Source organism: Protopterus annectens, chromosome 7.part0 (genome assembly GCF_019279795.1).
Source record: "Protopterus annectens isolate FY-2018-M chromosome 7.part0, PAN1.0, whole genome shotgun sequence".
In the NCBI taxonomy this organism is placed as follows: Eukaryota; Metazoa; Chordata; order Ceratodontiformes; family Protopteridae; genus Protopterus; species Protopterus annectens.
In genome coordinates this window covers 712,004,818-712,028,453 of record NC_056739.1, presented here as the reverse complement: position 1 = coordinate 712,028,453, position 23,636 = coordinate 712,004,818, and the positions used below count along the sequence as shown (strand labels likewise).

At 43.2% G+C, this 23,636-nt stretch overlaps 1 protein-coding gene across 1 annotated transcript in view; it reads left to right on the top strand.

Annotated features, from left to right (window-relative positions):
• LOC122806647 (paired amphipathic helix protein Sin3a-like) overlaps nucleotides 1-23,636 on the top strand; it is a 1,669,103-nt gene that overhangs the window by 982,229 nt on the left and 663,238 nt on the right. The window contains exon 14 of the mRNA XM_044077237.1: nucleotides 21,729-21,967. Coding sequence (XP_043933172.1) covers nucleotides 21,729-21,967 — 239 coding nt within the window. The remainder of the gene's footprint in view (nucleotides 1-21,728; nucleotides 21,968-23,636) is intronic.

Below are 23,636 nucleotides of genomic sequence, written 5' to 3'. Positions count from 1 at the left end.
GCTGCTGACCCAGAAACTATATCTCAGGGTCCCAAAGGGGTCAAGGCTTCCACTGCAAAAAAACCCTGTCCCCTCTGATAGGGATTCTAGAGCACTGGACAGATGGGGGAAAAAAGTTTACACTTCTGCTACCTTGGCTGTAAGGGCTTTAAATTGTCAGTTTTGTATGCTTAAATATCAGCAATACTTAATGTCACTGCTAAAACAGAAAATGTTGACAAATTCTGAATGTTCTGAAAACAAGGAAATGCAGGATTTATTGCATGCAGCTGAACAAGTGGGAAAGCATACTTTGCAATGTGGTTTTGATTCACTGGAGGCCAATTGCGGGGCCGCTGTTACAGGCTCTGTCATTAGAAGGTATGCTTGGTTAAAGGAACAGAATCTGCCTGATCATGTTGAAGCAAAATTATTGGATGCCCCATTACAGCATGATACTTTGTTTGGTGTTAAGGCAGAAGAGGTGTTAAAGAAAATGGAGGATAAAACGAAATCTGTGCAGACAGTAAAGGATTTCTTACAGGTACAGCCACCCAGATTTAGCAGGAACTGGCCTTTTAAGAAGTGGTCCTTTCCAGTGTCAGACAGGCCACAAAGAGGCAGATACAGACGCCCTAGAGGCAGACCCCCCAGCCCCAAGACTCATACAGGCCTAAACAATGGTGTGCTTCTACCTCCAAAAGCGGAGAAGACAAATCACAGCCATATAGGAAACAGTCCCAATGACTTTCCTCTGCCAATGCCAAGCACTTATCTTTTGGCAGCACCCTTAGGGGGAAAGCTAGCACTTTTTTCACAAAATTGGCACATGTTCACCCAAGACAAATGGGTCTTGAATATAGTCTCTCGAGGCTACAGGTTCCGCTTTCACACCCTTCCAAAGACAAAAGGTATGCCAGACCTGCCACACAAACAATGGGCAGAGGCACAAAAGCAAGTTTCATCTCTCATGGACATGAGGGCTATTCAGCGAGTACCACAGCAAGAGCAGTGACAAGGATTTTACTCAAGACTTCTCTTGGTACCCAGAAAGGACAAAGCCTGGAAACCAATACTGGACCTGTCTACTCTAAATACTTTCCTGGACGTTCCAAAATTCAAAATGTTGACGCTGCAGCAGCTTCTGCCCATGCTGGGCAAGAAGGCTTGGCTTGTAACTTTAGACCTCAAAGAGGCATACCTGCATGTCCCAATCAGACAATCTTGCAGAAGATACCTCAGATTCATAGCTGGCTCATTCCACTACCAATTCTCTGCACTATCCTTTGGTCTATGTACTGCGCCCAGGGTCTTCACAAAATGCCTGGCACCAGTAATTGCATTTTGCAGACAAAGAGGAATTCAAATAAATCCCTACTTGGACGACTGCCTTATTCAAGCAGAGAATAAAGACATTCTGCTAAAGCATCTGGTGTTTGTAAAGAGATTACTAATTTGCCTAGGGTACACAGTAAACGAAAAGAAATCAAAACTAGTACCCTCTCAAGAGATAATATTTCCGGGTGCAAGCTTAAATACAACTACCCAGATGGCTTATCTCACGCCAGACAAACAAAGGCAACTGACTTCTTACTTTGAAAAGATGGCAACAAAGGCGCAGTTATCTGCAAGAAAAATTCTGCAGGCTTTGGGCTTCATGGCATCCTGCATTGTGCTAATTCCATATGCAAGACTGCATATGAGGAAGCTACAATGGTATCTAAAAAGTGTTTGAACTCAACATTGCCACAGCCTGGAAACATTAATTACCCTCATTCCCTGCCTGCAACACGAGTTTCAATGGTGGGCACAGGCCTGTCACCACAACAAGGGACAGCCATTCACTTTACCCACAGCCAGGCAGACACTAACAACAGATGCATCGGATTATGCCTGGAGGGCTCACATGGCAGGAAAATGTATTCAGGGCACATGGCCCGCAAGCCAAATGCATCTTCATATCGATCAAAAAGAGATGCCAGCTGTAGAGAATGCCCTGACAGCCTTCAAAGATCTACTCCATCCAAGACATCTGCTGATAAAGACGGACAATACTACAGTCATGTGGTACATAAGCAAGGGGGCACACATTCTTACCCCCTCTGCAGACAAGCCATGACTTTGTGGAACACAGCATTGACTTATCAAGTGCATCTACAAGCACAATTCCTGCCAGGAAAGACAAAGACTCTGGCAGACGAACTAAGCAGAAACCTCATGGACCCTCACGAGTGGAAACTAGATCCACAAGTCTTCAGCATGATAACAAGGAAATAGGGATGCCCAGACATAGATCTATTTGCCTCCCCTCACAACTGCCAACTACAGAGATTCTGCACAAGGACTTATCACAAACAAGCATGGAAAGTGGATGCTCTACCATTCAGCTGGAAAACCCTTACAGTATGTGCCTTTCCTCCACTGCCTCTCCTCCCCAAGGTACTCCTAAAGGTCAGACAAGAGAAGCCAAAAATGATACTGATTGCCCCAGACTGGCCACGCCAGCACTGGTATCCAATCCTAAAGAACTTGTCTCAAGGCCCAGCCTGGACGTTTCCTCAAATTCCTCATCTACTGACCCAACAAAACAATCAGATCCTGCACAGCCAACTCAGAACACTAAATCTGGCTGCATGGTGGATATTATAACCACTCAGGACACACCTCCCTCTAAAGCAGTTATGGATGTTATTTTGGAGGCCAGGAGGCCCAGCACCAAAAAATCTTATGCAGAAAAATGGAAGAGATTCTGTGCTTGGAACCAGGTACAAGGAATGGACACGCTTGTACCAAATATTTTAAAAGGTGGTTTTAACATGTTTTGTGCACTTTAAATACATCCCATCAGTTCTTTTAATGAGTGACATCACTGATTGAATAAAGTATTTAATGGGGAAATAGTGAATGAATGTAGATTCTGATGAAATCCCTGAATGTAGGGAAGAAAGCGCTCAATCGTTTGTAATTTGTGAATAAAAGTTTGAAGAAGTGATTCCTAGCTGTGGCAGTGTTTGTTTTTAGTATTTATAGTGTACCAAATATTTCTCAGATTTTACAATACCTAACTGAGATGCTGGACAAAGGTCTATCCTTCTCATCAATTAAGATCCATGCCTCTGCCATTTCATTACAATACGGACCCACCTATTTTTTCGCATCCACTGTTAAGGCAGTACCTCAGAGGGGCCAAAAACATAAGACCTCCAAGGAGAGCACCAATACCTACATGGGACCTCAATTTTGTCTTGGAAAAGCTCACACTGCCTCCTTTTGAGCCAGCCAATACAGCCAGCATAAAGTTCTTATCTTGGAAAACAGCTCTGCTCCTAGCAATAACTTCAGCAAGAAAAGTCTGAGTTACAGGCATTAATAGCTGTGGAACCTTTTATTATTTTCCATCTGGATAGGGTTTCTCTAAGGACAAACCCAACATTTATGCCTAAGGTAGTGCCATTGTGGCTCTTAACCAAACTATTCATTTGCCTACCTTTTATCCAAGCCCACAGAATAAAGGGGAGAGACTTCTGCATTCTTTGGACATACACAGACCGCTATGCTTCTACTTGGACAAAACTAAAGATTTCAGAAAGACTGAGCAACGTTTAGTGGCATATGCTGCAGGCATGGCCGGTGTTAGCATTTCAGGGGCCCCCAGCAAATGTCAAGTTGGGGGCCCCCTGGGCACTTTCAGTATAAGTATCATTTTGTCAGTGCCACCCCTCCTAAGAAACCTTTTAGTTTGTGCTGCAAACTTTTAGGAGTAGTTCCTACAGAACAGACAGACCTGTAGCTTCAAGCTCTTACATATGAACTGTGATGAGAGTTATCACCCATCCCTCCTATCAGTGCACTGTATTATTGTAGCATTATTTTAACACCGATTTTTACATACTGCATTATTCTACCATTATTTTAACACTGATCTGTATGTACAGCATTATTGTAGCATTGTTTTATTAAAAGTCCTTAATACACCATTTTTAGGACTGACCCAGCTTACAAGTTGGTTAAGTGAACTATACAGAAAAGCTTAATGCATGCTGCAACACAGGTGTAAATAACAATGCAATTTCAACAAAATGCCATTTCTAAGTTAGATAATATTGCACCCCCCCCATACTCATGCCTTTTATTTTGCCAAAAACAAATGATCCATCTATAGGTAAGGTAACTATCAAACCTATGTTCCTTAACATTAGAGAAAATCATTATATTTTTGTCCTGTATGTTTCTAGTGATTTGGGGAGAGACCTATAGTACCTGCTTTCATCTCAAATTTGACTGTATGGGTGGGGTGGGGGGATCTCAAATAAATGTTATAGTTGTGTCTTTCGGCTTATCCCGGTTAGGGGTCGCCACAGCAGAACTCTGGTCCGCTAATGCTTGGTAGTGGATTTTTACGTGCCGAGTTACCAGCCCTGACGCACAACCTTCAACGAAGGCACGCCCATTCACGCATGCCTCCACACAGAAGATGCTCTAGCTGAAAATCGAATGGGACGTCTTGCTGTGAGGCGACAAAAAAGAAGAGAAACTAAGAGACCATTGTACATTACTTTTATACAACACAAGCAATGCAAAATTAAACAAAAGCAAAATTAAACAAAAACATGTATAGTAAGGCTAATGATATTTCTAAATGCTAAAAGACCAAATGGCATCTTTCTCTGAGCATTTCTTTGATATGCCATAATGACACCAAGGTCATTATTATGAACACCACCCCTCACTTAAGGATATTTCATGTATTACTCCTTTTCATGGACATGGATGTAAGTTCCGAAAGGTACTGTTCACAACAATTTAAGTATAGGTGGAAGTGTATGGTAGAGCAATACAAGCTGATAACAAGAAAATCCCAGGACAAGAAAAGCACAATTAAAGGAATTCAGTTGATGTTAATGTTTGTTAGCAAATTCATTTTATTGTTTCTTGTGCTTGCCTGTTAGAATCAACCATCCATATGAAGACTTTACGGTGTAGGGTTTGATTTTAATCCCAGATTACTAATGATTTTCTATATTAGTTCATAGATGTATCTAGAGAAACTTGAATATGTACATCTTAAGCAGTAATTTTAACTGTGTAGCATACAGCAAGCACTCTAAGAAGTTTTCATTTGTTAACTATACATTCTTAATAAACAAAAATCAGTATGTTAAGCCCTTTCTTCTGAGTTCAATACACAAGTTATAAATGAAAGTTGTCTTACACAAATAAACTGCTGCTCTAAACCAGCTCATTAGCACAGTGAGAAGGCATTGCCTTATAACAACAGTGACATGAGCATGATGGATTGGTGATTTCTAGAGAAATGGTCATGGTAAACTAAATTATGCAGTCAATCAGATCTTTATCTTAGAGGATAAAAGAATTTGGTGGTCCTCTTGGAGAATGAGCATTCCTCACCACCACACACCCACTAAGCCTTTTACTAAAACCCAATTGTATGTTTGCTTATTTATCTAGTTAGTCAGTCAGTTTATGAATTTGTTCAGGGAAACTCACTAGACACAAGCCTCTTTTTAAGACTGCCCTGGAAGCCCTGACAGGTAAGTGGCCTGCTTACAGTCACTCAACAAGCAAATGTTCAGACTGGATTGGGCATATCTGAATACTATGTTTTGAAAATTACATATATATGTATTTTCTCATCATGAAGAAACAAGAAAGGCAGACATCTGATGCTTTTGAGCAGAAGCACGTATTTTTGTTTGTTTAATGGTAACCTCAGAAATGATTAAATTAAGCAGCAGAACAGATAATGATGGTACAGTGACCCCCCCCAAAAAAAATGTATCCATGGAGCCTCTCTTTAGGACAAACATGAAAAGTAGCACACAGCCAGCAGACCAAATACACATGGAAGTCATGTCACAAAATCATGTATGGAAGTGAGCATGCATATATCTGATCTAATATACCAGGGCACAAAAACTATTTTTAGAGCAAAGTGCTGACCCAACTGATTCTGCTCCAAGAAAACTCATGGTCCCAAAGTAAGAGTGAAGGCATGCAGTGGCTCAGGGGGCCAGCAAGGATGTCCAAAAGCTCAGTTCAAAAAAGCAACAGCTTTATAATGCAGTCATCAGATCCTTAACACAACAAATACAAAACAGTGACCTATGTGGTTATAACCTCTTCATACACATGGAGTGAAACTTCACAGCCTTTTATTTGTTAGTACTTATTGAAACTATAATGAATTAAAACTATACATCAGTGCCATCCCTAGCCAATGCTTTGTATTTGCAGGACCTGTCAGAAGGAAGCCTTGTAAAAATAGGTTGCTCTTTGCTTGCTGTATCATAAGATAAACCAAGGCACAGCTCTGGCTTCCTGAAAACATAAGGCTTGTTTGCCTATTACAACTTCCTAATGATGTCCTAATGTTTGCTCTGTGGAAATTCTAATGCAAGGAAAGTAAAAATAGTATTATTTGAGGAAATCAATAATGCCCCTATTGTTAAGCATGCAACTCATTTTCTATAAAAAAAAATGTCCAGCCCTAAAGAAAAATTTCCCCTTTTGACAATAAAACAAATATTGGAAGTCACTAAATTAGAACACACTCTGATACCACTCAGGTAACATACACGACAGTAATCAGGGGATACAAGGTCTAATACTGCAGTAGGACCTAAAGTATAAAAGAGCCCCACTGATTCCAGTGGCAACTGTAAGATTGTTTTTGCAAACTCACCTGTAACTTTCTATTTGAAAACAACGTAAGCATTTATAGTTGAATATGACAGGAGTAACTTCAGAAGGCACCAGTCACAGATTTATAAAAGTGTAGATTCAGGAAAAAACAATAAACAGGCAAGCAGACAAACATTTTTTTTCACAATAGCAAACTTAGCAGGAACACTCCACCCCCAACCTTGACTGTAATACTGATAACTAGATGCAGCATGAGCTATACTACTGCAACGTAGCAGAAATGAAATAAAACTATATTAAATAAAAACTTGTGTATTGACAGACTTTATTTGAAGTATATATGGCCTTTCTGCGTTTTGGGAAGGGGTGACTTCTGTCTTTGGCACAGCCCTGCCGTGAATGATGTCATTCTTTGACATTTTAGTGTCAAACATTTCAGCAATAAGAAAGTAAACCGTATTAAAGTAACACTACAGCTATACATTCAAGTAGAGTGGCAACGACAACACAGATTAAATAAGTGTGCATGTGCAGTAGCTGTTTCCTGTAAAAACCTGTATGTATATAACGTATCCCATGTCCCTGATATTACCTTATGTTGTTTCCACATTGCACCCAGGGCTTTCACTTCATGTTTGCTGTGTTTCCCATCCTGGAGACACTGATAACACACATGGGTTTTGCAGTCAACACAGTACATGCTATAATTCTCCAGTTCATGCTCTGCACAGGTGGAAATCTTACGAGCAGCCAACTGTTTGCTGCTCAGTGCCTGACTGGGTGGCAGTAGGCGATGTTTGGCCAAAAAGCCTCTGGATGGATGACACTTTTTTGACATGGAGAGCAATACATCACATCGCACTGTTCACACATGACGGTGGCCTCTACCAGATTGCGGTCACAAAGCTGGCACTTTGCTGACGCTGCCCGGGCCTGTTGGTAGCGGTACACGATGGCTTCTAAGAGCCGGTTGCGAGGAAATCCACGGAGACCCCTCTCCTCCAGAGTTATGCTACGGTGGCACTGTGGACAGGTGATGGAGGCATTGCGATGGCTTAGAGCTGAAGGCAAAACCCAAAATCCATTGGGCGATTTAAGGCTGGGAGTGTAGGAAATGATTTGCAACGACCAATCAGGTCCTTGCTTCATCACTTCCTACTTATAAAAAAAAAAAAAAAAAACAACAAGGACTTAGTTCGCAGGCTGCTGCAGCCAATCAGATCCCTTGTTTCAGTGAGTGGACCTGATTGAGTGCAGCTTGCCAGCGAATCACAAAAAAAAAAAAAACGGAAACGCAGTTTGAATTTTCGTGATGACGGAGCATCTAGACGTCGACGAGGAGCCGAGCTGAAGCAAAGTAACACCGGTCGGACCATCGGATTAACCCGCGGATGCTGAATGGGGGCCCTCATTTGCGGGTAAGTAATCGGGGGGGGGGGCACGGGTTTCGCGGGTGCCTAACGCTGGCTATGGCTGCAGGATCACAAGGAAAGGCTATTTCAAAGCAGACTATTTCAAAATGGATAGGCCACTGCATTCGTTTCTGTTATTCACAACATGGCAAATCAGTGCCTAAGGGCATTAGGCCACATTCAACCAGAGCAGCAGCCACCTCAGCAGCCTTCCACAGAGGAGTACCAACCAAGGATATTTTGGAGGCTGCAACTTGGACTTCATTGCACACATTAACAAAGCACTACCACTTACCTCTTTACTCTAAATCCAGAGCAGGCTTTGCCACTGCTGTTTTGCAGGGCCTCATAGCCACTCCTAATTCTATTTAGGCCCAGCCTCCCAACCTCAGCTTTGGGATTCAACCCAAATGTAATGACTGCAACAGTGAAACACGATGAACATAGTACAGATGTGTACCTACCATAAATGTAGATGTTAGAGTGTATTCACTGTGGAAGTCCAGGTTACCCTCCCACCATCCCCCTTTCATTGCTGGGACTTATCTGTACTTCTCTATTCTATACAACTTATGTGGTGTATTCGCTTGTAGATGAAGGTAATCGCTTATAGATGAAGGTAATGTTTATGTAAGTGCATGCTTTTTTATAAGCAGAATTTTTAGCCTACCCTTATGGGGGGCACCTGACATCTATCTGGGGCAAGAAAAACAGAAGAAAATGGCATCTGCTGCATCTTTTATACCCTTGGCGCACTGACGTCAGGGAAGAGGCGATAGCAACCGACGCTGGACCAGGACTTCGGAATTCAGGCGGACTGTGGGTAGCCTGCCAACAGGATAACCCAAGTGTAATGACTGCAACAGTGAATACATTCGAACATCTACATTTATGGTAGGTACACAACTGTACGTTACTGGGTCTGTGCTTAGAAGGTATGCTTGGCTTAAGGATCAATCTTTGCCTGATCATGTTAAAGCTAAATTGTTGGATGCTCCTTTAAATTAGAACTGCTTGTTTGGCAATAAGGCTGAAGAAGTTCTTAAAAAAAGAAGGAAGATGAAGCTAAATCTATGCAAACTGTTAGATTTCTTACAAATGCAACGTCCAAGATTTTGTAGACACTGGCCTACTAAGAATTGGTCCTTTCCAGCCCCTTCTGGATCCTCTCAAGCCAAACCCAGACACAGCAAAAACCCCAGGTTTCAGTCCCAGGAGGCTCTCGGAACTAAGCAGTGGGGGGCCTCCACTACCAAATCTGGAAATAACAAGACACCCCCCCTATGGTAAACAGTCTCAATGACTTCCTTTTAAAATTACCAAGCACTTATCTTTTAACCATCCCTTTGGGGGGGGGGGGGGGGGAGAGATTGCTCTTCATGCAAAGAACTGGGAACTCATAACCCAGGGCAAATGGGTTTTAAATATAGTGTCCCAGGGATACAGATTTCATTTCCAGACATTGCCAACACCAAACGGGTGCCCAGACCTGCCCACAAATCATTGGGCAGAGGCTTAAAGACAAGTACTTTCCCTCTTAAGCATGGAGGCTATTCAACTGCTACCAGAAGAGGAAAAAGGGACAAGGTTTCTATGCCAGGCTTTTTCTGGTACCCAGAAAAGGCAAATCATGGCGTCCAATCCTGGATCTGTCTACTCTAAACACCTTTCTGGAGATTCCAAAATTTAAGATACTGACTCTTCACCAGTTACTTCCTTTGCTAGGCAAAGATGCCTGGTTGGCAACTCTAGATTTAAAAGAAGCATACCTGCACATCCCAATCGGGGAATCTTGCAGAAGATACCTACACTTCAAAGCAGGCTAATTGTATGATCAGTTCTCTGCACTGCCCTTTGTGAATATCCTGGGCGCAGTAGACAAGCCAAAGTGCCTGGCTCCAGTTATTGCATTTTGCAGGCAAAGAAATATTCAAAGATATCCATACCTGGATGATAGTCTAATTCAGGCAGAAAACCAGGGCATACTTCAAAATCATCTGGCATTTGTAAAAAGGGTTCTAACTTGTGTGGGGTACACCATAAACAAAAAGAAATCACAACTGGTACCCTGTCAACAGATTACATTCCTGGGTGCAAGCTTGAGTACAACTGCCCAGATGGCTTTCCTCACGCCAGAGAACCAAATTAATTTGGTAACTTACTTCAAACAAGTGACCACAAAAACCCTGCTATCTGCAAGACAAATACTGCAAGCCTTGGGGTTCATGGCTGCCTGCATTCTTCTAATTCCATATGCAAGACTGCATATGAGGAAATTACAGTGGTATCTAAAAAGTCTATGGAGTCAACATTGTCACAGCCTGGAAACCATGATTCCCATCATACCTTGCCTACGCCTGGAGTTCCTATGGTGGGCAGAGGCCTGCCACCAAAACAAGGGACTACCATTCACACTACCCCCTGCCACCCAAACCATAACTACAGATGCATCCAACTATGCGTGGGGGGCTCACCTGCAGGGAAGTGCATTCAGGCAAATGGAACCCAGACCAAATGCACCTACATATCAGTCAAAAAGAAATGTTAGCGGTGCAGAATGCTCTGACAGCCTTCAAGGACTACATTCTTCCAGGACAACTAATGGTAATGACGGACAACACCACAGTTATGTGGTACATAAACAAGCAGAGGGGTACACATTCCTACCCCCTCTGCAGACTAGCCATGACATTGTGGAACACAGCCTTGCGCTACCAGGTGCACCTATAAGCTCAATTCCTGCCAGGAAAATTTAATACACTGGCAGACAGACTAAGCAGAAACCTCATGGACCCACACGAGTGAAAACTGGAACCACGGATTTTCAACATGTTGGCAAGCGAATGGGGGATCCCAGACATAGATCTATTTGCCTCCCCCCAGAACTACCTGTTGGACAAGTTTTGCACAAGGACTCCCCACAAACAAGCCTGGAAAGTGGATGCTCTGTCCTTGAGCTGGAAAAGACTATCAGTCTACGCCTTTCCCCCTCTGCTTCTGCTCTCCAAAGTTCTACTAAAAGTCAAACAGGACAAACCAAGGATGATTTTGATTGCTCCAGACTGGCCGCGCCAACACTGGTACCACCTCCTGCTCAGTGTGTTGCAAATATCTCCATGACACCTGCCTCAGACCCCTTCTCTGCTGTCTCAGCAGGAGAACCAAATTCTGCATCCTCCGCTTCCAACATTGAACCTTGCAGCCAGGCTAATCACTTAAATTCACCCTTCTCATCCCTCAGCAAACCTGTGATGGATGTCATCCTGGAGGGGAGAAGACCTAGTACTAGAAAATCTTATTCTGACAAATGGAAAAGATTCTGTGCCTGGAACCAATCTTTAGGGATGAGCACAGCAGCACCCAATTTACCTCAGATTCTGCAGTACTTAACTGAGATGCTTCACAAGGGCCTGTCCTTTTCCTCGATTAAAATCCACGCCTCAGCTATTTCAGCTCACTGTAACACAGAACCACCCCTCTTCTCTCATCTTCTGCTCAAGCAGTATCTCTGAGGGGCCAAAAACTTGATACCACCCAGGAGAGCTCCTACCCCTGCCTGGGACCATAACTTTGTTTTGGAGAAACTCACTCTACCTCCTTTTGAGCCAGCTGCTACTGCAGACTTAAAATTTCTTTCTTGGAAAACAGCCTTCCTTTTAGCAATCACTTCAGCTAGAAGGATATCTGAATTACAGGCCCTTATGGCAGTGGAGCCTTTCATCATCTTTCATGCGGACAGGGTATCTCTCAGGTGTGGCTCTTAATCAGTCCATTCATTTGTTAACCTTGTTTCCCAATCCACAGAACAAAGGGGAACAGATTCTGCATTACTTGGAAGTGCACAGACAACTTAGATTCTACTTGGACAGGACTAAATCTCGAAGAAAATCTGAAAAATTGCTGGTAGCATTTGCCGCAGAGGGGAAGGCTATTTCAAAACAAACCATTTCTAAAGGGATAAGCCATTGCATTCATTTCTGCCATAAGCACCATGGAAAGCCTATCCCACAGGGGATCAGATCTCACTCCACCAGGGCTGCATCTACTTCTGCAGCCTTTCTCACAGGTGTTCCTACCGAGTATATCCTATTAGCTGCTACCTGGAGTTCTGTACATACTTTCACCAAGCATCATCATTTACCAATTTTCTTTAAATCCAGAGCTGGCTTTGCCACTGCTGTCTTGCAGGGCCTTATAGCTGGCCCTGATGCTGTATAAACTCCTACTCCCAACCATAGATGTAATGACTGCAACAGTGAAACACGAAGAATATAGTACAGTTGTGTAACTTACCATAAATGTAGATGTTCGAGTGTATTCACTGTTGCAGTCCTGGTTACCCTCCCTCCATCCCCCTAGTTTTTTCTCGCTATACCTCTACTTTCCTTTACTATGCTTAAAAGCCTTTTTGCTGTATTTGCTTTTGGCTGGAGGTATACTTTTATGTTTTTGTGTTTATTTGCTCCCCATTAGGGGGGCACCTGACATCTGGGGCAAGAAAAACTGATGTAATGGCTTCGGCTGCATGTTTTATACCCCTGACGACCTGACGTCATGGAAGAAGGGACAGCAACCAATGCAGGACGCAAGACTTTGCTAATCAGGCCGACTGAGGGCAACATGCCAGCAGATTACCCAATTGTAATGACTGCAACAGTGAAAATACTCTAACATCTACATTTATGGTAAGTGTACACAACTGTACTTTCTTTGTGTTTCACTGTTGCAGTCATCACACTTGGGTTATCCTGCCAGGGGTAGCCCTCAGTCGGCCCGAATACCAGAGGCTTATTATTTCTGTGTCGGTTGCTGTCGCTCCAGGACTGACATCAGGTCATCAGTAGTATAAAATCAGGCAGCCGACACCATTACATCAGTCTTTCTTGCCGAGGAGCCCAAAGCAGAAGCAATTCACGAGTGCTGGTCAGCCGCTACCTGAGTTTTCCTTTCCGAGTTGAAGTCTTCTAAAGCTAAGTACCCTGTTGGGGATCCTTTTTTCTTGCTCTGTCAGAAAAAGTGAACAATTGTTTCATCTGTGGAAAGCAAATACCACACCAAGACTTCCATTCTTACTGCATCACCTGTTTAGGCCCAGACTACAACGTCCCTTGCTGTCGCTTTTGTACTTTGTTCAATACCAGAACTATATGTCATTGGGCCCTTATTGTGGCTAAATATTTTCGCTCTCAGTCCTCGAATTCTGATATGGCTTCGGTAAGTCATCCGACTACTGATCTTCCGAAAAAACAAATGGATAACAACCGAGACAGACCGCACAGGTCCAAAACTGCCAACAACGCTTCCTTTAAGCTAGTTGTCAGTTCTCCGGTCCTCAGCAAGGCGCTTTCGCAGCCCCTGATGCCCGGTTCTGTGGATTCGCAGGCCGCTACCGAGACCCATTCGGAGTCCGATATGCCGCGAGAATCTTCTTCGACTAAGGATCCTGCGGATGTCTCTACCTTGGATGGGTCTGGAGCCACTGAGCAGGCACCGGCTTCCGAGGAATTTCTTTGCACTACCGATACTCTACACAAACCGACTACTACTTTCGCGTCTTCAGTTCTTTCAAAAACTTCAAGTTTCTAAGGCCCAGAGTACAAACTACGGCTAAAAAAAAAGACCCAATCTCAGGCACCTGCTTCCATGCCTCAATCTCAAATGCTTAAAATGGCGGAATGCCTTATTATGCTTATTAGGGGGAAGCAAGGCTACCCCTTCCAAAAGAGAGACTTGTCCCCAGTAGTTTTATCTGACCAGGAGTCCGATGACTCTGAGGTTTCTGAATATGAAGGCATGCAACCCCTCTCTGTTTATGAGGATTCTAATGCAGAGGAATCTATTCTTTCTGCCTCTCCTCCCGAGAATTTCTCATTTGGTGAAACCCTGCATACTTTAAGGGAGCATTTCCAATGGGAATGTCAAGACTATCCTCCGTCAAAAAAAGAGACTCCGCGAACTATTAGATTTACCACAGCACAGACCTTTAGCCATTCCTCATGTCCTGGATGTTATGGATGATGTTTTTATGGAATCCAGTTTGACTCCTGACACCCTTCCTGCTGCTCCCAGGAAGTCTGACGGGTGCTACAGAGCCCCTGACTCTCACAAATTCCTTTTCAAAAATCCTACTGCTGACCCAGAGGTCATCTCCCAAGGACCTAAAGGAATTAAAGCAACTTCAGCTAAGAATCCCACCCCCTCAGGCAGGGATTCCCAAGCTTTAGACAGATGGGGTAAAAAAGTGTACACCTCTGCAACTCTTGCTATTCGAGCACTAAATTGTCAGTTCCACACGCTGAAATAGCAGCATACCATGGAACTCCTCAAACTAAAATGATCCTTTTGTGCTTGTGCAGAAAATAAAGAATTAAAAGAGCTCATGCATTCACAAGCCAAGTTACTAAGCACACCTTGCAATGTGGCTTTGACACCCTAGAAGCATCTTGCAGGGCAGCAGTCACTGGTCCTGTCCTTAGGAGGCATGCTTGACTTAAGGAACAGACCTTGCCAGATCATGTCAAATCAAAATTGGACGCACCATTGAACAAAGACAGTTTGTTTGGCACCAAGGCAGAAGAGGTCTTAGAAAAGATGGAAGGAAAAGCTAAATCTATGCAGACAGTTTAAGACTTTTTACAGGTCCAACAGGCATTGCCCCTCCAAGCACTGGTCCTTTCCGTCCCCCTCCAGGCCAGCTCGGCCAAGACCCAGGGGAAGCAGACCCCCCTCCCCAAACAGCAGTCCCATGGAATGTAGAGATCTAAGCAATGGAGTTCCTCCTCTTCAAAAACAGGGAGTGCTAAGCCACCTCCTTATAGTAAGAACTCACAATGAATTTACACCTCCACCACTTACCTCTGCCCACCTGCTTAATCCCCTAGGAGGAACACTCTCCTTCCATGCAAACAACTGGGCCTCTATTACCAACGACCGATGGGTCCTCAACATAGTGTCCCAGGGATTCAAATTTTATAATCACACTATGCCAACCCCAAAATGGTTCCCAGATCTTCATCCAAACCAGTGGGCAGAAGCCAAAAAACAAGTCCATTCTCTGCTGTCCATGAGGGGCAGTAAAGCATGTTCCTGCAGACCAGATAGGCCAAGGTTTCTATTCCAGACTCTTCCTGGTACCCAGAAAAGAGGGCACCTGGCACACAATCCTCGATCTATCCATTCTAAACACCTTTCTGGTGATATCAAAATTCAAAATGCTCACCCTCCAGCAGCTTCTTCCTATGCTTTCCAAGGATGCTTGGTTAGCCACCCTAGACCTAAAAGAGGCCTACCTACACATCTCAATCAGGGAATCTTGCAGTAAATATCTACATTTCAAGACAAGATCTATGCACTTTCAGTTCTCTGCGCTTCCCTTTGGCTTCTCCACTGCTTCCAGAGTTTTCACAAAATGCCTGGCTCCAGCCATTGCTTTTTGCAGACAAAGAAATATTCAGATTTACCCCTACTTAAACGATTGCCTGATTCAGGCAGTCAGGAAAAGCTGTTACAGCACCTGACCTTTGTAAAGGACCTACTGACCTCCCTGGGGTATACTATCAATGAAAAGAAATCAAAACTAGTCCCCCCCACAAAAAAATTGTATTCCTGGGAGCAAGCCTGGACACAGCATCCCAGATGACATTCCTTACTCCAGAAAAACGAGCCTACCTGACAGGCTACTTCTCTCAACTAGCCACCAGAACCCAGTTATCCGCAAGGAAGATCCTGCAAGCTCTAGGGTTTATGGCCTCCTGCATTCTACTCATTCCTTATGCCAGATTGCATATGAGGAAACTACAATGGTACTTAAAAAGCCTTTGGTGTCAACACTGTCAAGACCTGGAAACTATCATACCTATGATACCCTGTCTAAGGAAAGATTTTCTTTGGTGGGCAGCAGCATGCAACCACAACAAGGGACTTCCCTTCTCACAACCCCATGCTGCCCAGACCCTCACCACAGATGCATCAGACTATGCCTGGGGTGCACACCTGGATGGCAGGTGCATTCAGGGCCATTGAAGCCCAAATCAAATAGGTCTGCACTCAACAAAAAAGAGATGCTAGCTGTTCAGCATGCCCTGACAGCTTTCAGACCCCTACTCTCCCCGGGGACTCTAGTGATCAAACCAAACACCACAGTGATGTGGTATATCAGCAAGCAGGGAGGGACTCGCTCTTATCCTCTCTGCAGGCTCGCCATGACCCTTTGGCACACTGCCTCAGCCATGCAAATACACCTGCTAGCACAATTCTTGCCAGGCTCCCTAAACTCCCTGGCAGACAACTGCTAGACTCACATGATTGGCAGCTAGACCACAGAACCTTCTACCTCGTAACCCAGAAATGGGGCACCCAAAAGGAGGACCTCTTTGCGTCCCACTCCAATCATCAGCTCAGCAAATTCTGCACCAGGAGACCTCACAGCAAGGCCTGGAAAGTGGATGCTTTTTCCTTCCAATGGGTAAACCTCTCAATCTATGCATTTCGCCCTCTACCACTCATTTCAAGGGTACTGCTCAAAATAAGGGAGGAAAAACCAAGGGCAATCTTGATTGCCCCAGACTGGCCACGCCAGCACTGGTACCCACTGCTGCATAGCCTGTCACCCCTGCCACCATGGCATCTACCTCAGATCCCAACACTCCTCACCCAGAAGAATGGGGTATTCATGCATCCACAATTGCAGACCCTGAACCTGGCAGCGTGTCTTATTCCCTGACCTCTCCTCCAGCTGCCAGACTAAGCAAACAAGTCCTGGATGTTATACGTGAGGCCAGACGGCCCAGCACTAGAAAATCCTATGTTGACAAGTGGAAAAGGTTTTGCACCTGGATCCAGGTTAAGGGAGCCAAAACAGCACAGCCCTCCCTACCTCTCATCCTGGATTACCTAGCAGACCTACTACACAGGGGTCTATCCTTCTCTTCTATTAAAGTTCATGCCTCTGCCATCTATGCTCATTACAGCACAGAGCCACCTCTCTTCTCGCACCCTCTCATCACACAGTTCCCAAGAGGGGCTAACAACTTAAAGCCACCCAGAAGAGCTCCTTCCCCAGCTTGAGATCTTAACTTTGTGCTGGAAAAGGTCATCCTACCCCCCTTTGAGCCTGCAGCTTCAGCAGAGTTAAAATTCCTCTCTTGGAAAACAGCCTTGCTTCTGACCATCACTTCAGCTAGAAGAGTTTGAGCTACAAGCACTCATGGCTGTAGAGCCCTTCATCATTTTCCATGCTGACACGGTCTCCCTCAGGACTAACCCATCATTCATGCCTAAAGTGGTGTCCAGAGTGGCTCTCAACCAATCCATTCATTTGCCCACCTTTTTCCCTAACCCACAAAACAAGGGGAAAAGGATTCTGCACTCTCTACATGTGCACAGACAGCTCAGATTCTATCTGGATAGGATTAAATCTTTTAGAAAAACTGACCAATTGCTAGTCAGCTTCGCAGCAGGGGCAGAGGGCAAGGCCATATCCAAACAAACTCCAAATGGATAGCATATTGCATCCATTTCTGCTACAAACAGCATGGGAAACCACCCCCAAAGGGGGTCAGGACAAATTCCACCAGGGCAACCTCTACCTCTGCAGCTTTTCTCAGAGGGGTCCCCTCCAGGGACATCCTGGAGACGGCAACATGGACTTCTGTTCATACCTTCACCAAGCATTACCACCTGCCTATCTTCTCCAAATCCAGGGCAGGCTTTGCCACCGCAGTCTTGCAGGGCATCCTAGCCGGCCCCCAGTCTTTTTGACTGCCTCCACCCTTTTCTTCAGCTTTGGGAATCGACCCAAGTGTGATGACTGCAACAGTGAAACATGAAGAACATAGTACAGTTGTATACACTTACCATAAATGTACATGTTCGAGTGTATTCACTGTTGCATTCCTGGTTTGCCACCCCCCATCCTCCTTCTCTCTCTCTCTGTCTCTCTTCCTCTCTCCTTACAGGGAATTTTTGGTATTTACTTTCTACTGGTGGTTTTCTTCCACCATAACCTAGCCCCCTATTTGGGGGCTCCTGACAGTTGGGGCAAGAAAAACTGATGTAATGGCGTCGGCTGCCTGATTTTATACCTCTGATAACCTGATGTCAGTCCTGGAGCAACAGCAACTGACGCAGAAATGCTAAGCCTCTGGTATTCAGGCTGACTGAGGGCTACCCCTGGCAGGATAACCCAAGTGTGATGACTGCAACAGTGAATACACTTGAACACCTACATTTATGATAAGTGTACACAACTGTACTTTCCCAGTGCCTCTATCACGTAGAGCCACTGGAGTGATCCCCGGGATAAACTTTCTATTTCCCAGCCACTCATCAAGATTTCTCTTGAAGAGGGCCAGTGATGTGCTCTGCTTGAGATGTATGGGAGGTGTATTCCAGTCTCTGGGTTATGAACCTGTCCCTCCAACATGTTCTGTTGATTGTGGTAATGAGGTTGAGGACTCTGGAGCATGTGGCGTGGAGGGATATGGATTTCTTTAGATGTAGCATTTCTAACAGAGCTGGGTCAGACATGGCTTTGTATGTTAAGCTGAGATCGCCTCTTAGTAGATGATATGAGACAGAGAATAGCTGGAGTTTTTTGAGTCTGTCCATGTAGGACATGTGTTTAAGGCCTAGGATCCTCTTCATGAGGTACTTTTGTGGCCTTTCCAGCTGTTGCAGGTGTCTAGTGAGGTACATGCCAAATGGGGCATTATACTCCATGATTGGTCTAATGAGGGAAGAGTAGAGAGAAATAATGACCTCTTTCTTCCTGGATGCAAAACCCTTGGTAATGAGATGTGCCACATAGAAGGACTTTCTGACCACAGTGGCAATGTGGTGGTCGAAGGAGAGGTTGCTGTCAACCTGTGTCCCCAGGTCTCTTATAACACCTTCAGTGTTCAGTGGGCTCCCATCAATGTGGTAATTAGTGGGAACTGAGTTTTTCCCCAAAGGGGATGACAACGCATTGTTTGGCATTAAGCTTAAGGCCATGGTTTTGACACCAGTCATTGGTCTCAGTGAGGCCTTTCTGTAGGATATCTGCATCACCTGGGGAGTTAATAATGGCTCCCAACTTGCAGTTGTCTGCGAACTTTGTCAGCCAGTGTCCCTCCATGTTGGCCTGGACTTCTGAGAAGTAGATGCCAAATGGGAGAGGACCCAGGATTGATCCCTGTGGGACTCCAATCGTGACCAGTCGGCAGTCTGACTTGGAGTCCGCTACTTTCACACTGTGGATTCTATCTAAGCCAATTTGTAACCCACCTAACGATGTGTAGGTTGATGCCTAGTTTGGTGAGTTTATCAGTATTTCCTGAGTGAGGAATGGTATCATAGGCCGTGACCAGATCGAGGTAGGCTGTATGAACCACCTTACCTTCATCCACAGCTCTGGTGACTGACTCAAAGAAGTTAACCAGGTTGAGCTGGTATGATCTACCTTTCACAAAACTAAATTCTGTGGGAGCTAGAATTTGGAGATTCCCTATATCCTTAGATATGTTTTAGATGCTTTTATAGTGTAACCTTCAGTGGGATAGCATTAGAAAGATTTCTGATGGTTAAAGTAGGTTATCCCACTCTTTTAATGCAATAAAAGAAAAGTGCAAGTTTCAGTCACTGTAGTGGTTGTTGGAGTCGGAGATTCGATGAGGCATTTATTAGATGAATGGAGTAGGCAGCAGGGGTAGTATGATACTAGACTCAAGGAAAGGGCATTCTTGTCTGGTACAGCATTGACAGTAATGTTTGGGAAAGTTTCTTTTCAAGCTTAAGCCAGAACGGTTAATGAATGAAGTGTAGCGTTAAGGAAGGGAGAAAGATGTTTGGATGTGCTGTGTTAGGCTCCAAGTTTGTGACTCACATTTAAATTAGTACAGATAGATAAGCAGAAAAAAAGCTTGACGGGAAGAAAGCTTAGGCAGTTGCTAGTCTGGTCTTTGGAGTTGGGCGATTCTTTATGTAGTTTAGTGAGCCTAGATTGCAATGTTTTTTTTTTTTTTTTTTATGATCACACTTCAGAGATGAGTCAAAATGGATACTCGGAAGTTTAATATGAGGTTAAGGTTTTAGCTAGATGTTGGTGTTATCTAATATTGTAAAGTTTAATGCCTCTAAGCGAGATTAGGATCTAAATAGAACAACTTCTGTGTTTTGTTTTATTAGTGCTTAGCTGTAGACAAAACTGATCTACAGAGGTGAAGGTGTCTTACAGGTTGGACAACCTAAATTTTGTTGGATGCTTTAGACCGGTCAAAAAAAAAAAATCCATAAAACAGTTGTCAAAGGTGGTTGCAGTGTGACGACCAGTTTAGAATCTGTGGTGTGAGTGGGAGAGGAGCTTCTTTATGAAGTGGTTTAGCAACTGCTTATGGTTACATTTCTCCATTATCTTTGAGAGGGAATAGACCTGTACTACTGTAAATCAGTAACTGGTCCACCTTTGTGCAGAGGAATTAATGTGACAGATTTTCAGGAGTAAGGGACAGTTCCTTCTATGTTAGCTTGTATATGTCAGTATTGAGATCGTCTGAGATACAGAATTGGCCAGACTTTTCAGAAAGTGAGTAGCCAGGTTGTCAGATGCACTCTGGAAGTGTATTTTAACCAATGTTTTTAACATTCTACAGATGTATATTGTTTAACTGTGGGTGGTTCATGCTGTTGTTAGAGGCACTGAGAGGATTTTATTTATAATATGATAAGATTAGTTAGGTCTAGTAAGTGAAGTTATTACAGAATCTGTGTACCTTGTGGAGGAACGTCTGACGAGAAAAGGTTTGGCTGTAGTTTTTAACATGGGAGAGGAAGGGGTTAATTGTGTTGTAGAATGTTGTTGCATGCATTGATTGGTTGCACTCTTGTGTAGTAATCATTTCTGATGATGATGATTTACCATTTTACTTTGTTGCGGGATCCTTTGTAGTAGTGCAGTAAGCTTGTGGGCTACTTCAACTGTGTGTGTGTGCACTGTCTCGTTCTTTTCAAGACTTGTAATATTGGTGGTGTGAGTTGTACAGTCTTGTTCTTGCAGATGCTAATTAGTTTTAAGTTGTTGAAAATTGATTTCTGTAACATGTGATACAACAGGTATTCTGTCTTTCACCCCACCTCTCCAGCACACATGCCCCCTGACCACAGCTTGCCTTGATGAATGATTCCCACTGCCTGAATGTAGGTTATTTTTTTGCCTGTATATTTAGTTGTCCTCCGCTCATGTTTGGATTCTTATCGGGGTTTTAGCAGGAAAGAACTGAGAATAGACATACTTTCCTTCTTTTTATATTGGTGAAACATGATTACAGCATCACTTTTATTGCATAAGAGTGTGACATTTCCCTGATGAAATAGCTTAGAAGTATGGCTCCAGATTACTGTTTGTCAGTCATCATCATCACATCCTCATCATTTTATTTATTTATTTTATTTATATTTACATTTAAAGAGATGTACTATGAAAGCTTTAATATTACACTTAGTTAGATACTCTATAAGAGCTGTTTCCAATCACTGTTGGAAGAAAAATACTGAAATGTAAACGTAAACATTTTCTTTTGTATTTATCTACATTTTTTGATATACTAGATGTAACTGTGTGTACTAGGTAAGTTTTCTGTTGTCAGAGGTGCAAATAATGCAAACACTTACTCCTCTCTCTGTCTCTATTTTTTGCAGCTTGATTTTGTCTTGGAAACAAACTTGACAACTATTAGGGTCCTTGAGACAGTTCAGAAAAAGCTGTCTCGAATGGCTGCTGAAGATCAGGCCAAATTTAGACTGGATAATGCACTGGGTGGCACATCTGAAGTGATTTATCGTAGAGCAATTCAAAGGATATATGCTGACAAAGCCCCAGATATCATCGATGGGCTAAAGAAGAACCCTGCCATGGCTGTTCCTTTAGTACTTAAAAGGTACATGGGAAGAAAAAGTATTTTCTATTCTGAAGTTGAAGCCTAAGTTCTGTAACATGTATGCATTGTTAAATGAAGTATTTCCTCAAGTGTATATGCAAGCATGCATACATAAATTTGTTTTCATGTTTATTTATGCCACAGAAGGACTGTTTTTAAACACCCTTGTTAAATTATCACTTAAGAGAGAGGCAAACATACATTAACAGAAAAGAAAACAAACTATGTAACATTTTACATTTAAATACAATATATGCCACCTATATTTTCATTGCCACTATTATCAGTCCAGCATTACAAAACATTGCTCAATTATTGACATCGCTTAAACCTCACTCCTCCTCCTACTGAACATTATTATGCAAGTATTTTTCCCACAATTTCCATTTACTACTGCGTAACTTGCTCCTTTCTTTTTCTAAAAATCCTACTTCCAGTTCTTAAATCTCTTTTATGATGTTCAATACCTCAAACACAGTTGTTGCAGACTTTGATTTCCATTTCCTACTAACTGCTTTTTTTGCCAGCCAACAGAATTAAACTTAAAGCTTTACTATGTCTAGGCAATTCATATCCTGTATCCCAGCTCAAAAGAATCATTTCTTTACTTACAGCCATTTGCTCACCCAATATTTCTGACCGAGTACTCTGTACGGAACCCTCAAAGTCTGCCAACTCATTACACTCCGAAAACCTATGTTCACAATTACACCTTTCTTTTCCATCACACCTCCAACATTTGCCATTTAACTGTGGAAAAATTCTTTGTCTGCTTGGGGTATAAAAATACCTGTGCAAACACTTCCAAGAAAAGATTGTAAACCACCTGGAGTTGACTGCATACTTGGGAGCCATACATGTCTTCCCATTCTTTTAATGTAAATTGCTTTTCCATTCTCAAATCGCAGTCTTTTCTAACCTCCTCTGATTGATTTCACAGTTATGCAACATTTTATGCGCTCAATTAATGTCCCTTTTTTAACTGCTGCTGGTGCTGCTGTTCTAGATTCGACTAAAAACTTTACCAGAGCAGGTCAAAATTCCTCTATCCCTTTCTCTTTATGTTTACTCTGAGATCAAGCTCTATTAGTGAAGGCAGTCTGTAGCCTGCAATGCAAAAGTCTTCTTGGCTTCGTCCCACTCTGTTCCTTCCCTGCTTATTTGCTCCCAATATCTTGGTACCTTTGCCTTGTTTCTCCAATAAATTCCAGCCCCCTCTTGCTCATTTTCTGTATCCCTATTTGGAGTCATCCCTGTTGGCAAAATCCTCTTTCTCCATTCTTATATTGGCTTAGTTATTTGAATACTTTCTGCTACTTTATGAATGTAGTGTTTTCATGCTTTTTAATTTCTCCATTTCTTTTGGGTTTCTAATACCACGACGGGAATGGCACCCATTCCTAAGTCAAAGTGTGATTAAAGTTCATGAAATTAGTATTGTTTCAATCTTTGATGTCAGCCAGTAGTGCTCTTCACAGCACCCACAATGTGCCCAGTAAGGACTCCTTCTGCAATTCGTATGGAGTTACAGGTATTGGTAACATATATCCAACTATGATTGTAAATTCTTTTTTATAAGACCCGTTGCTATTGGAACTGTCTGGGTATCTTTCTTCCACATTGCTCTTGTTTCTGCCTGCAGATTCTGATATTTTATGACTTTGTCTCT